Source organism: Zeugodacus cucurbitae, chromosome 5 (genome assembly GCF_028554725.1).
Source record: "Zeugodacus cucurbitae isolate PBARC_wt_2022May chromosome 5, idZeuCucr1.2, whole genome shotgun sequence".
Taxonomy (NCBI): domain Eukaryota; kingdom Metazoa; phylum Arthropoda; class Insecta; order Diptera; family Tephritidae; genus Zeugodacus; species Zeugodacus cucurbitae.
In genome coordinates this window covers 19,106,874-19,120,960 of record NC_071670.1, presented here as the reverse complement: position 1 = coordinate 19,120,960, position 14,087 = coordinate 19,106,874, and the positions used below count along the sequence as shown (strand labels likewise).

Genomic DNA, 14,087 nt, shown 5'->3' with positions numbered 1-14,087 from the left:
AACGATAAGGAAATTATAAAATAAATTAATAAAGATTAACTAAATATATTAAAACGACTTGCCAATAAGACGTCAGAAGCCATTTAGTACCAAAAGCATAGTGCTATAAAGAGTTGATTTGCAGCAGTAAAATATCAATTGTGTTTGTAAAAAGTTTGTGAAAGTGCAGTTATGTAAAAACTATGGTAAAACGTCGACAAACTACTTATGTTACTAAAGGGGAAATATTATTCTTATAACAAAAAAAAAAAATCAAAGTTCCTGGCAAATTTCCGGCTTCAAGGTATTCAACAAGACTACTGTAGTGGGTTACATAAATAAATTCGGGAGACGGGTTCTTTCGCCGTGAAGAGTACGAAAGACATCATTCGCTTAAGACAGGCTCATGCGAAAGTCTTGTCTACTAGATCGTTTTAAATCCTCGTCAGATATAAAAAAGGACCTTAATGATGCGATAGAAGCGATAGTTAAGAGAACGTTTTCGTGCCAACGAATGAGGAAACTGCTGTATATATTGGCGAAAGAGCATGGAAATTGGAACAAATACAAATTTAATAGCTTTGGATCAGATGGTATACGCCATCTATCGAGAAAGTCAGGCGAACGATTCAGCGGAGAATGCATTAAAACAACAGAACGCCTCCGAGTAAGCAAGATGGTCTGGGGCTGTTTTGTTTACAATGGACTAAAACAGATTCAATTAATTCAAGGTAGAGTCAAGTACACACACACGTCACAGGACTAACATCGTAAGTATTATTTTTTTAAATTCTACTTTCTTTCTTCTATACGAAGTAATTTTTACTAATTTAATAAATATAATATAATTTTTTTCTTTTCGCTGTAGAAATTAATTCCAATGAATATATTCCATAACGTATAATATTTCCTACAGGATACTGCTACCGGCACATGAACACATACATACTTATGCGAAAAATGAAAACAAAAGCTCTCTATGAGCGCCACTTATCGGCACTCGTCCTATCAAGTGTGTGCTCTAAAATGTTTACCTGCGATGTCAAGTGTGGAAGCGTGATATAAAAACTTATTGCTATATATAGATATTTATATACTTAGGTATATATATGTAGGTAGGTGTGTCCATGCCTGCTTGAGCGCATATTATCAAACACTCTAAATTCTACAGCTACCGGTGTGGTATAAGCACTTAATCATTTAATAATTCTCATTTTAGAGAATAAAAAATCAAAACAAAGTTTGAAATATACATGCGCTCGCGTTGATTAGCGATAGGGGGGTGTGGACTACATACATATTTATAAAAAATGCAAATTTTTCATTTAACTATTTCGACGTTGTGTTGTAGTACTTTCGCGGCATCTTAAACGCCTAACCGCTAGTGCAAAAATAATAAAATACACTGCGACTTAAGTTCAACACATTCTAAAAGTTAGTCGCGAATCAGCCGAGCAAGTGTTCACACGGTATAGTAATGGAGTTCCTGAGCACAGAATGTGCTGCGCGGTCGGCAGGACCTGCGAACACCCTTATGACTTTGCTGCTACAGACATTGATAGCGAAATTTTGTGGATTAAGTGATCACAATCGTTGGCCAGAGGATTATGGCGCGCGGATTGAGCGAGATGGTGAGTAGCTATATTTAGACATTAATATGCAAGTCGGCGTAGAATTAAAAAAAGTGAGTTCAGCGGTTACGTGTAAAGTGTTTGTGATGAAAGAAGTTTAAGCTCGAAGTAGAATTTTCTACGAAGAACCTGTGAGATGCATAAAAAGCCGTTTATTATTAAGTAGAACCAGTTATTATATACGAAGGGTATTCATATTTAGAAAATAAACTAACGCTTAACTCCAATTAATTTGGTTATAAAAATAATTGCACAAATATTGTATAAGATAAAAATTTTAAGAAAAAAATTTGGTCGAAACTTTAGGAAGAGTTGCGGAAAACAATGGTTCGACATTAACATTGGAACAACAATTAATTGAATTTTAAACTGAAGAGAATAAGATCTCTTATAACTAATTAAAAAATGTTATATCCTAATTATTAATTGAAGTAAGGCAGGAACTGTGTACAGCACGACCGAAATTAGTTATCAGTTTTAAAATTAAAAAGATTGTAGTATAATCAGCTAAAAAGAAATCAATATATTAATCATTTTAATGAAGAATGACAAAGATAAACATCCTCAAAGTATTATGAAACACTTATGCTTCTAACACCGAACACGCAACACATAACATTTCTCTCAGCATTCGATACAGTATCCGTGTCATTGGTCGGGATACAGTTTTTAGACAAGGTTAAAAGCAATAAAAACTAATTGAAATACAAATAGTAAGTTATAAACATGATTTTTACAGTTGTAAAGTACAGTACGAGTTTTCATTGTGAATATTTTGCTATAAGAATTGCTGTTCCTCGCATATAATATTTTTAGTGTATCATATTTACCCAAGTATAGTACAGTATGTACCCATCATCCATCCACCCATAAAAAAACCATCCGCTTCAATAAGAGTGGAATAATAAATATTGACCACCACTGCAAATATTATAGCCAATAAAAATAAATACTTTTTCTAGGAAGTCCCTAATTTTAATTATATGTATATTTATTTTATGACAGGTATTTCGCTAATATATTGCAACAAAGCGTCATTAGTGCTTGTTTTCCTGATACTTCGCAAGAAAAATGTTTTTACATGAGTAAATGCTATAGATTTATTTGCATATTAATTTATTTACATTAAACGCAAACATATGTACATACTTATATATATTATGTGCAACTGTGTATCTCAATGACAGCTGGCAATCAATGTAAACAAACTAAGCTCAACTATAAATCGTATATAGTGTGTAGCAAAAGTCTGATTACGGAAGTGGGGAAGCTTTACACATTGACAGTATAAAACAGAATTACTATTCTCTTTCGCTGTGTCTATTCAAATGTAGTAGAATAACAAATATACATATATTTTTTAAATTTTAATAAACATACTAGCAAATCCTTCATACTTTAAACCTGAATGATTAAGATCAATCGATTTGACATTTGTTATTTACATTTCGCTTCGACTATTTTCTGTGTATTTGAAGATTTTTCTAGATATATTTTTAAGTGAATACATCTGATAATACCATAGATTAGACTTTTCGTGGCAAAGACGAAAGATCAGCTAAAGTGATCTATTCGTTTTTGAATTATATTTGGCGTGTCATCACAAATAAATACATAACTATGTAACTACAACAAAGTGTAATTATAATTGAACTTTTTTTCTATTTTATTCAAAAGTTTCTGAAAAAGCAACCTCTTCTGAGCTTCTAAATGTATTAAATGTCATAATGCAATGCTATAATATCGTAAAGAATCTCACTGTGCGTAGACTTTTGCCCAGTACTGTTGAAAATAAATCAGCTGATATATGAATATACTTAACATATGTTAGTTGATAGATTACTAATTCCACGCACCGGGAAATGAGCGAGTGTGCATATTGAACTAATTGAGATAATTGATTAAGGCTGAAAGGTGTTTAGGTGGAATCATCAAAAAACCAATAGAATTATTATTTCCAAAAGACTAAAAGCCTTTCTTTCCGAAACTTATCATTATTCGAAATAATAGTTCAATGTTATATTTGTAGCAGTTTCCATCATTCGAACAAAATATCAACGAAGAATTGCATATTAAGTTTAGAACCTGGTTGTGAACTAACATCGGCATGTATATTGTCCATATTCTCGTAGAAATATTCAATAGTTTGGAACCGGTTTAAAATTTGTTTATTAAATGTAACCATTCATATAATCTGTACTCTCTTTAAGAACCCCTTACATGAATACTAATTTATAGTTACGGTGTATTAGTTTTCAAATTTTACTTTGTGTTCTCAAGTATTCGATTGGAGGTGCTATCTAAGGTTAGAAGATATGATTATAAGAGTTGCAGATAAAAGTACATTACTTAGCAAAAATTTTCCAAAATTAATAAGAAACTTTGCGAACAATTTTTGCAATAAGAATTCTTTAGATTCTAGGTTATGGCGGTTTGAGGAGACACACTCAGCTTTTCAGTTACATTATTAACCTACGGATCACTTTGTGATCTATAAATTATAATTCAAACCTCCGGAAAGAAGTACTTAACAATTTCATTTTTATTGACTTTAGTTTTATTGCCAAATAATAGTTATGTGTAAATATGTTGACAACTAACTAACAATCAACTAACTACTAATCTCATTTTGTATACTAACTAACATCCCAATGAAGTCAGATAAAGACCGAAAAAAGTTGCACAAATAAAATGCAAACTAATTTATTATTAAAAACAAAAAATAAATGAGATAACCTCTGCTAGGAAATTGAAAGTCATTCGAGTCATAAACCTATAAAAATGCCTGTGGACTTTCAACAGATAATTGTAAATTTTCTTCTTTTTCTTTCACGCAGGTTTTGATGATTATGACTTCATCGTGGTGGGCTCAGGCTCAGCAGGCTCGGTTGTTGCAGGCAGACTTAGTGAAAACCCTAATTGGAAGGTGCTATTGCTCGAAGCGGGCGGCGATCCACCCATCGAAACTGAGGTAATATTATATATACTAAACACTTAAGATGAGCTCAACCCTTAGCAAGAGTCTAACTTATATTTAATTACAGTTTGTTGGCTGGCACATTACCACACAGTTTACGAATTGGGATTGGCAGTATCACGCGGAACCGAATGGCAAGTCCTGTATGGCGATGGAAGGTGGCAAATGTCATTGGCCGCGTGGTAAAATGCTGGGCGGCACTAACGGTATGAATGCGATGATCTATGCGCGTGGTACACGTGCCGATTTCGACGACTGGCGCAATCGTGGCAATCCCACTTGGGGCTATGATGATGTGTTGAAATATTTCCGAAAATCTGAAGACTTGCGTTCAACTAGCGATGACTTTAAAGAGGGTGATTTCGGTAAAGGTGGTCCCATGGGTTTGAATCGTTATGTGTCGGATAATGAATTCCGTGGTACGATACGTGAGGGTATGGCTGAAATGGGTTATGGCAGCTCACCGGCTTTTACGGAGGGTTCATGGGTGGGTCAGATTGATATTTTGGGCACACAAGATGGCGGACGTCGCATAACGACGGCACATTCACATTTACCCAAGGAACGTAAGAATTTACATGTCGTGCGTTATGCCCACGTTAAACGCGTGAACTTTGACGAGCATTTGCGTGCAACGGGTGTTAGTTTTGTCCTGAACGGGACGACAGAGTATGTGGTAAAGGCTAAGAAGGAAGTCGTACTGTCTACCGGCTCGATTGGTACACCACAACTACTGATGCTTTCAGGTAAATGTTAAAATATAGAATAGGCAACACTTCGTAAATAAAAACCTGTTTATTTGTTTACAGGTGTTGGTCCCAAAGAGCATTTGAAGCAATTGGGCATACCGGTAGTTTTAGATCTACCAGTTGGTCAAAATCTTAAAGATCATGCCAGTTTGCCGGTGGTTTTCCAAATTGACAAGTCTGTTGCACGCAAGCCCACCGATGAGGAACTCGTCGATGCCATGTACAATTTACTGATGGGTCGCTACAGCAAGCTGCTGCATCATGAGGCCACAGCGCTCACCGGTTTCATTAATACCACTTCATTGCACGGTCCCAACCCCGATATTCAAACCACAAACTTCTTCAGTTTGATGCAAAGTCCTGAACTGAAAGGTTATGTAGCTGCGACCGGTTTCACCGAGCGCGTGGCTAAGTCCATACTCGCCGCTAATGAATTCACCAATACCTACATTACTTATTTGTTGCACTTGAAGCCTTACTCAGTCGGTCATCTTGAGCTGCGCAGTGCCAACTACTTGGATAAACCGAAGATCTATCCAAACTACATGTCCGATGAGCGCGACGTCGATACATATATACGCGCATTGAACCTCTACTCGAAATTGCCAGAGACCAATGCGTTCAAGAAGCGTGAAACTGCGTTACATAAGATCGATTTGGAGGCCTGCAACCACTTGCCCTACCAGTCGGATGATTATTGGCGTTGCTATATTAATCATATGACCACAACCGTCTATCATCCAGTGGGCACAGCCAAAATGGGTCCTGAGGGTGATGCCACAGCGGTGGTGGACTGGCGTCTCCGTGTGCACGGTGCTAAGGGTTTGCGCGTGGTTGACGGCAGCATTATGCCAGACATCGTGGCTGCTAACACGAATGCGGCGATTATTATGATTGGCGAGAAGGGTGCCGACATGATCAAAGAAGACTGGACAGAAAAACACACAGAGTTGTAAGGAGCCTTGATGTTGTAGATTAATCTCAACTTTATGTGTTAAGGTGATTTTGTTTATGTTTGTTTGTATGTGTAATATTTTGTGTTAAATAAACTAACTATTTTTTCTATGTTCTAATGTTCTAAACATTTCAAGGGAGTGTCCGCAAATTAAAGTCACGTCTGAGCAGTAACCACGATTATGAAATAACTTTACAAACAAGATTCTAAGGAATCCATTTTCAGGAAAAATGATTTTATTTTTATTTGTACCGCTAGTGACATGTTTACTTATCGACATAGTTTTCAGTTTTATGAAGGAAGTTTACGTTTTTTTAATGATAAGATGAGGAAGTGGGTGGTATGGGCCGATATCACGTTTTGACGATTAAAAAACGCTAATATAATAATACATAAATAAAATAGCGAAACGGAAGAAGGTACTTATACTTTATCATACAACCTACTTGACCATAAACCTATAGTGAGTACACAGAACATCATAAGTAAAATGCTCTCTCTACCATATACCCTAAGTCGAGGCAAGTCTGACACAGATCAAAATGTAACTTCAAGGTAGCGGAGAACAAAATATGAAACTATTTTTCCTTACTCCCTGAAAAAATTTCAAAAGTAAAACATTTTGAGGGCTCTATACTAACCCAACACGTTAAAGAGTTACTATGTTATAACTTCTATAAACATCTGGTTAATAATATGTTAGTTTTAGCAAAATCATTATACGCTCGAATATATATATATATATATATATCTAATTTATTACAAGCGACTTAGCCGCTCCATTGAACTTTTTTATGAAGCACTTACTTTTTTAAATCCCTTTCATCGAGCTTTATTATATTGTAATTTTCGAAAACAAATATAACACAATATAACCTCCGCCTGTAGTCGTTACTCCTGAATATAACACATAACTGACTTTGAAAGCCACTGTGTTTTATAAAACTTGTTCGTGTCTGAGATATGCCCACAGTGATAGTCAAACGGTCCAGAGGCAGTCAAACTATATAGTAGAGGTTGGTAATTAGTCAGTGTACTTTAAAAATGTATAAAACGATGGAGTATTATTTAAAAATAAGTTGTACAAAAAAGAATGGCAATATGATATGAAAAACGTTTTAAAACGATAAATTTAAAGCTCATTTTAATTTAAATAATTCACATTTATACTACGTTCGGACCGACGTTGAAAACATCTTGAAAACACAATTTGTGGAACCAAAGTCGTTCTGACCGGCATCATGCGTTTTCCTCAACAGTTCACAAATTTATTTGTTCGTTTAAATTTTGAGCAACGAGAATGGTGTGTTTTAGAATCTTAAATATGTATATTCTTTATATTCTTATAATTATTATTAATGATCGTGTTTTATAGAATCACGACAAGAAAATTTTAATAATGAAGGTATTGGCTTTGAAAAGCTAGATAAATATCTTGCGCAGCGATGATTCTTCAAGAGAATTGAACGAGACTCTTACGACCCAGCACTTTGGTCTTGCAAAAAAGATAGAAAAGTTAAACAAACAACGTTTAATCCTATTAGGTATATTAAAGGAACTTGGGACGCCCAATAAATCGAATTGGACAAAAGATTGTATAGGTTTCTACTGATTTTTTTTTCAATTAAATATCATTAATTCCAGCAACGTAAGTATAATTTTTGATAACACGATTGCCAACAAAATAAATCTGTATTTTTTAAAGAAAACTTCGTTAATTTAATAAATTATGTGACATCCTTCGGATGCTTCCTGCATCTCACCGCCGAATTTCTTTTTTTGTACTTTTTTCTCCATTCTTTTGAAAATGTAAACAAATATTAACTGACAATTTGGGAATGGCAAAATATGTCTTCCAATTATATCGACTAAACTAGAGCAGGCATTGATTATAATGAGTAGAATGTAAGTTTTCAGTTTCAGCGAAAACTGTGATTTCGTTTGACAGATTTTGCATGGATGAAAACACAAGTTTTAGAACGAAAACCCATTTTTGATATGAAAATATGATTTCAATGTCGGTCCGAACATAATATTAGTCACATACAACATTGTGTTCACCGTAATGGAAAGGAAGAAAACAAAAATAATAATGTAGAATCGCCAATTCGTATCACTAAAATAATAAGATATTCAAAAAGACAGATTTTTTCTCTGTGATCGAAGAATACACAATTAAATTGCCATGTAAACCCAATTTTCATAAAGTCGAATAAATCTGCGTAACAACATTCGAGTGTCTTTTATTATCACGCGTCCGCCAACTCGCATACCCGCATGCGTAATAACGAAATAATTTGGAGACTTTCACTATTACCAAATTTCGGGTGCTTCAAGTGCAAATTCGAACAAACTATGCACATAAACATAAATTATAATTGTCTAATGGTTTCTGTTGTTGTTGACATTGTTGATGTACCTACAAACTTTACGGCCGCCATAAAGGCCGAATATACAAACAATTAGGCAAGAGTCGAGAAATGGCATTAACGAATAAACCAACAGAAAAAGGGAAAAACAAACAAGTGCAGATAATCAATTCGGAAATTCAAGCAATAAAAAGACACCGAAGACTCCAAAGGCGCAGAAGCCGGCATTTTGTTGAGTAGACAATTTGTAAATGCTGTTGATTTGCGCATGCGCACACCTTGTTTGGCGAATGTATATTCGATTGCACGCATTAGCATTTACAAATGAGATTGGTTGGCTCGGTTGAAGATCATACAATGTGTTGATCACCATTTAGGTAGCACGAACTTATCGCTTAGATCTATAAGGTGCAATGAAAGAAATGCTACAGTTGTTAACGATGCTTGCAGTGTCCGATGCTGTTAAAGTATTCATTTCCATGTACCCACAATGAATCTGCAGAAGACGGTAACTAGAGGAAAATGAAAGTGTAATATTTGGGCGACCATTGGACTCTAATCAAATTTAAAATATAAGTAAATGTGACGTAAACGAGATAGAAGAAACAATAGACCAATGAAATCTACACCTACTTTGTACATTAAATGACGGTCCAGTCTATTCTCATTAAGAGATCTATCTTATTCTACGATATGATGTGAAGTTTGTCAGGTATTTAGCAGATCTAATGGATTAAAGAGCCTCAACGAATTCCTGTACAGGTGAAATAACGAAATTGGGCGTTAAGCATAAAATAACTGTCAAAAATCATTACACCCACATAATTTGTACGAAGCATTGAAGTTTTAAATCGTTGTAATAAAAAACACAAAATCAAGAGATTTTTATATTATATCGGATGATCCAAGTAGAGGTACTTTTTTCAATAGCCTTTTTTGACAGATCACGTGTGAGTCGTGTCAGTATTGTTTGGCATTTCCTCATGGAAAGACTTACGCCTGAACAACGTTTACAAATTGTTCAACTTTAATACGAAAATTCACGTTCTGTAAAGAATGTGTTTCGCGCGAACGTAGTATTCGCAACACCATCACCCATCTTGAGACCCAGCATTCATTATTGGATAATAATCGACCAAATATACCAAATCCATCACGCAGTGAAGAAGATATAGCAGCCGTGGCTGAGTATAAAAACCGTGGAGAGTCTATATTCTGTGCCGTTCGCAGCAACTCGGACTGACGTATTGAATGACTTGGGGCATTTTACGTCAAAATCTAAAATTGATGCTTACAAAATACAGCTTGTGCAAGAACTGAAGTCGTCCTAAATTCCCAAGCAATGATACAATGTATTTAATGAGAGAACACTTTAGTAAGCTGATAATTTCACGTTTTGGACCGGTCAAATGGCCATCAAGATCGTGTGATATCACACCATTAGACTTTTAACTGTGGGGATCTGTAAAGTCTAAAGTTAGGCTTTGGGTTGGGTATTGAATGACTTGGGGCATTTTACGTCGAAATCTAAAATTGATGCGTACAAAATACAGCTTGTGCAAGAACTGAAGTCGTCCTAAATTCCCAAGCAATGATTCAATGTATTTAATGAGAGAACACTTTAGTAAGCAGATAATTTCACGTTTTGGACCGGTTGAATGGCCATCAAGATCGTGTGATATCACACCGTTAGACTTTTAACTGTGGGGATCTGTAAGGTCTAAAGTCAGGCTTTGGGTTTCGCTCCATCCATCATTATCGCGTGTCATTCGCCAGTTATCAGTCGAAATGCTCGCACGAGTCATTGAAAATTGGACTCAACGGATGGACCATCTGAGACGTGACCACGGACAACATTTGAAAGACGTAACCTTTAAGAAATTAATGCAAAAATGATAATAAACATTCCCCATTAAATTTGAATTGTATGTGCTTTTTTCTTTAGAAAAGTAGGGAGAAAAAAGTGGTGGATCCCCAAAGTAATAGATTCACTTTATATATGTACATTGGTGAATGTTACAGAATTTTTTAGCATTAGCTCTTAAATAGTACCATGTTAACCTTTTCTTGATATTCATTCGTCAGTTTAACTTCTTCAGTTAACTTCTAATCTTTTGACAGCCTTTTCTCTTATAAGATGTCATAATCTTCATACTTAAAATTTTATTTATTATTTACACAAATTCAAAACATAAATTTATAAGTTTGCTTATTTTTTGCTTGAGTGCCCTATTTTTCAGGCAAAATGTTCGTAATCTTCAGCTTAATTTCGGCAATTGTGAGTACGAACATTTGTTGTGTCCATTTCATAGCCTTATTTGTCTATATTTTTTACGATTACAACTTTCATGCAAAGCGTTAAATTATCGTTAAGCACTCATTACATTTTATTTACTTTTTTGTGACGCCTTCGTCACTTCGGGCGATAGGGAACGTATCTACTTCCTTTCATTTTATGTGTGTTCATATCCGCAAAATTCACTGATGAGTAAACGAAAAACACTTAACTTTACCGAATCCAATCACTCTTATCTATCTATGACCGAGTCTACCGTGCTGCGATGACACAGTTTTATAAGCTCACCTGAAAATAGAAAGAAATAGAAAATGTTAAAATTGTATAGTTATTTGAAGTGTTTAGTTGTGTACTTTGGGAGAAATACAACCCAAAAAGTAAGACTCGTAAATAACTGTTATATAATGAGGAAATAAATTTTTTACAAACTTTTACATTGAAATTAACTTTAGGCTGTAATTTGATACGTTTGTTTAGATTACATCATTAAGGTGATTCAGTGATCCAAATGTAGTGAGCGTCGTTTCAAGGGAATCATGGTGACAAAGAAATTGTGTATTTTATAATAAAATGTTAATCCTAACTCAGAAAGCAGGAGTTAATTGTAATAATTGAATGAAAACGGCTAGAAGTATAAGAGAGTTCGCCATAAATTTAACATAGAGAGGAGTTGAGTAAAGAGTGGATAGATTACTATTAAAATGGCCGTGGAAGAAAATCGAAGTCACATAACGTTAGATAACGCGATCGGTTCAGTTAGAAGACAGACTTGGAACAGTTGAACCTCTTAGTAAGTTAAAGATAATTTTGGAATCTCGACGGGGGTTCATATGCGTATACTGTTTTAAGGACAGTTAAAAGTCAAACGATTAATAATTTCCAACATGTTGACTTCAAATCAGAAAATAAGAAGTTTCGACAGCTACTGAAGAAAATATTATTATAAAGACGAACGTCGCAGTTGTGTATTGTTGTAACGTTAAATAATCCTCCAAAATAACTCCTCAAAAATTATAAATTATAATTTTCACAAGTAGTTCAGTTTGATATTTGCACATCTGTAATCCATTTCCAACCACTGTGGCCGCAAATATTGAATGTGACTGAGGCAAAGTAGCGCATAGACTTCGACACTGAAGTGTGCGCATGCGTGCTTTAGTTGTGTTGACGAGCACTTAAGAGCCAAGCAGCATGTAGTAAATGTCGTTTAATTAAATGTTGAACAAATGTAAGAGCACTCGCGTATTCAATGCAGTTTCCAAACAATTCCAACAAATAATTATGTGTTACTATTATTGGGAAGATGAAAACGTGGTTTCTGTGCATGATTTCGGTGTAAAGTAATGACCGTGTAAGTAGTACTTCGGAACCATGAATTTATGTTAGCTACTTGCTTCCAGTTAGACATATGTTACAAGCGGTAGCTTATTTATAATTATGTAATGGTTTTTGTAATTTTCATTTTTGGCATTCCATTTTGCATGTTTGACCTTCAACTCATTTCTTTTTATGATGATTTCCGCGTTTCTCTTGATTTTCTTTACTTTTTAATTTATGTGGCGCAACAAATAGTGACAGTGAACTGATTTACGATCAGACAGTTATTATATAATATGACTATGTAGATACATATCATAGCACAATATAACAATGAAATGAAATGAAAAACATACATATATGCATGTGATATGTTTATTAAAATGCTTTTTTTAGAAGTTCTTAATTCGCTTTTATTTAATTATCCCAAGTACAGGGTGATGTGTTAAAGTTATTTCCAAACAACTTTAGAAGAACTGTAATAAATCCTCAATACCCTGTGATTTGTCATGAGTGGGGAACTCCCAACCTTTGACGCTTAAATTTAGAGAATGCAGTTACGATTGAATGACAGTTATTTCAAGCTGTCAAATTATATTGAAGGGACTATCGCATGTGTGAATAGGAAACTCGCAGAAAGTTTCCGAAAATTAGATGTGATTTTTGAAAAGTAGAAGTCTTTAACTATTTTATATATTCGTAGATAGTGAAACATTGAGGTTATAAAAATTAATAAATATTGAAGGATTTAAAGACATTTTAATTTTTTTCCGAGTCTTGTAACTAAAAATTACTCTTATGAAATGGGAACATTTTCTCCAATATTACAGTCTTCAAACAATATTTTGATAATGTAATATTATATTTTTAAACCCTGAACAGGGTATATTAAGTTTGTCACGAAGTTTGTAACACCCAGAAGGAAGCGTCGGAGGCCCTATAAAGTATATTTAGCCATGTCCGTCTGTCTGTCTGTATATATACGAACTAGTCCTTCAGTTTTTAAGATATCGTTTTGAAATTTTGCAGATGTTATTTTCTATTCAAGAAGCTGCTCATTTGTCGGAACTGCCGATATCGGACCACTGTATCATATAGCTGCTATACAAACTGAACGATCGGAATCAAGGGCTTATATGGAAAACTTCCGTATTTTACTACATATCTTCACGAAATTTGGAGTGAGTTATTGCTCATAGAAATAATTTAATCCGAAAAAATTGTTCAGATCGGTTCACTATAGCATATAGCTGCCATACAAACCGGACGATCGGAATCAATGGCTTGTATGGAAAATTTTCGCATTTGACGTGGTATCTTCACGAAATTTGACATGGACTACTGCTTAAGGTAATAATATAATCTCCGAAGAAATTGTTCAGATCGGTTAACTATATAACCCGGCTAAAAAGAATTAGTAAATGTTTTCTTTTTTTTTACTTACTTTTTCTTACGTCTTTAGATTTGCTTAAACACATAGTTACTAAAAGAAATGCACCTGTGAAGGGTATATTACCTTCGGTACAGCCGAAGTTAACGTAATATTATAAGTTAACATAATATTAACGTAAAATTAAGTTAACATAATATTAAATTTTTTTAATTATTTCCTTAACATTATTTTCACTTATTTTGAGCTGCTCTTATTTGTTGTTTAAAACAATTTCCACATCAAAAATCCCTGCAAAAAATGTGTGAAAATATTCTATAGCGTTAGAGATATCCGTTTCTTTCTGTCTGGAGGTCTAACTTTCTATTATTAAAAACCATGATTTTATATTTGTTATTTTTTCATCTGTAATGATAAAAATGTT

The 14,087-nt window shown here is 34.3% G+C and overlaps 2 protein-coding genes across 3 annotated transcripts in view; one reads left to right on the top strand and one right to left on the bottom strand.

Annotated features, from left to right (window-relative positions):
- Positions 1-14,087, bottom strand: part of Flo-2 (flotillin-2) — a 248,883-nt gene that overhangs the window by 81,358 nt on the left and 153,438 nt on the right. The window lies entirely within an intron of this gene.
- Gld_10 (glucose dehydrogenase [FAD, quinone]) lies at positions 1,391-6,401 on the top strand. The gene is made up of 4 exons (XM_011188952.3): positions 1,391-1,610; positions 4,448-4,581; positions 4,655-5,333; positions 5,397-6,401. Exons 1-4 carry the CDS (start codon positions 1,457-1,459, stop codon positions 6,290-6,292), a joined length of 1,863 nt encoding a protein of 620 aa, XP_011187254.2. The 5' UTR covers positions 1,391-1,456; the 3' UTR covers positions 6,293-6,401.

Bases quoted from the DNA above. Each gene is read 5' to 3' on its own strand.
- Gld_10 (XM_011188952.3), top strand. From the start codon at position 1,457: ATGGAGTTCCTGAGCACAGAATGTGCTGCGCGGTCGGCAGGACCTGCG. The intron at 1,611-4,447 runs GTGAGTAGCTAT...TCTTTCACGCAG, and splicing joins CGCGCGGATTGAGCGAGATG to GTTTTGATGATTATGACTTC. The intron at 5,334-5,396 runs GTAAATGTTAAA...ATTTGTTTACAG, and splicing joins ACAACTACTGATGCTTTCAG to GTGTTGGTCCCAAAGAGCAT.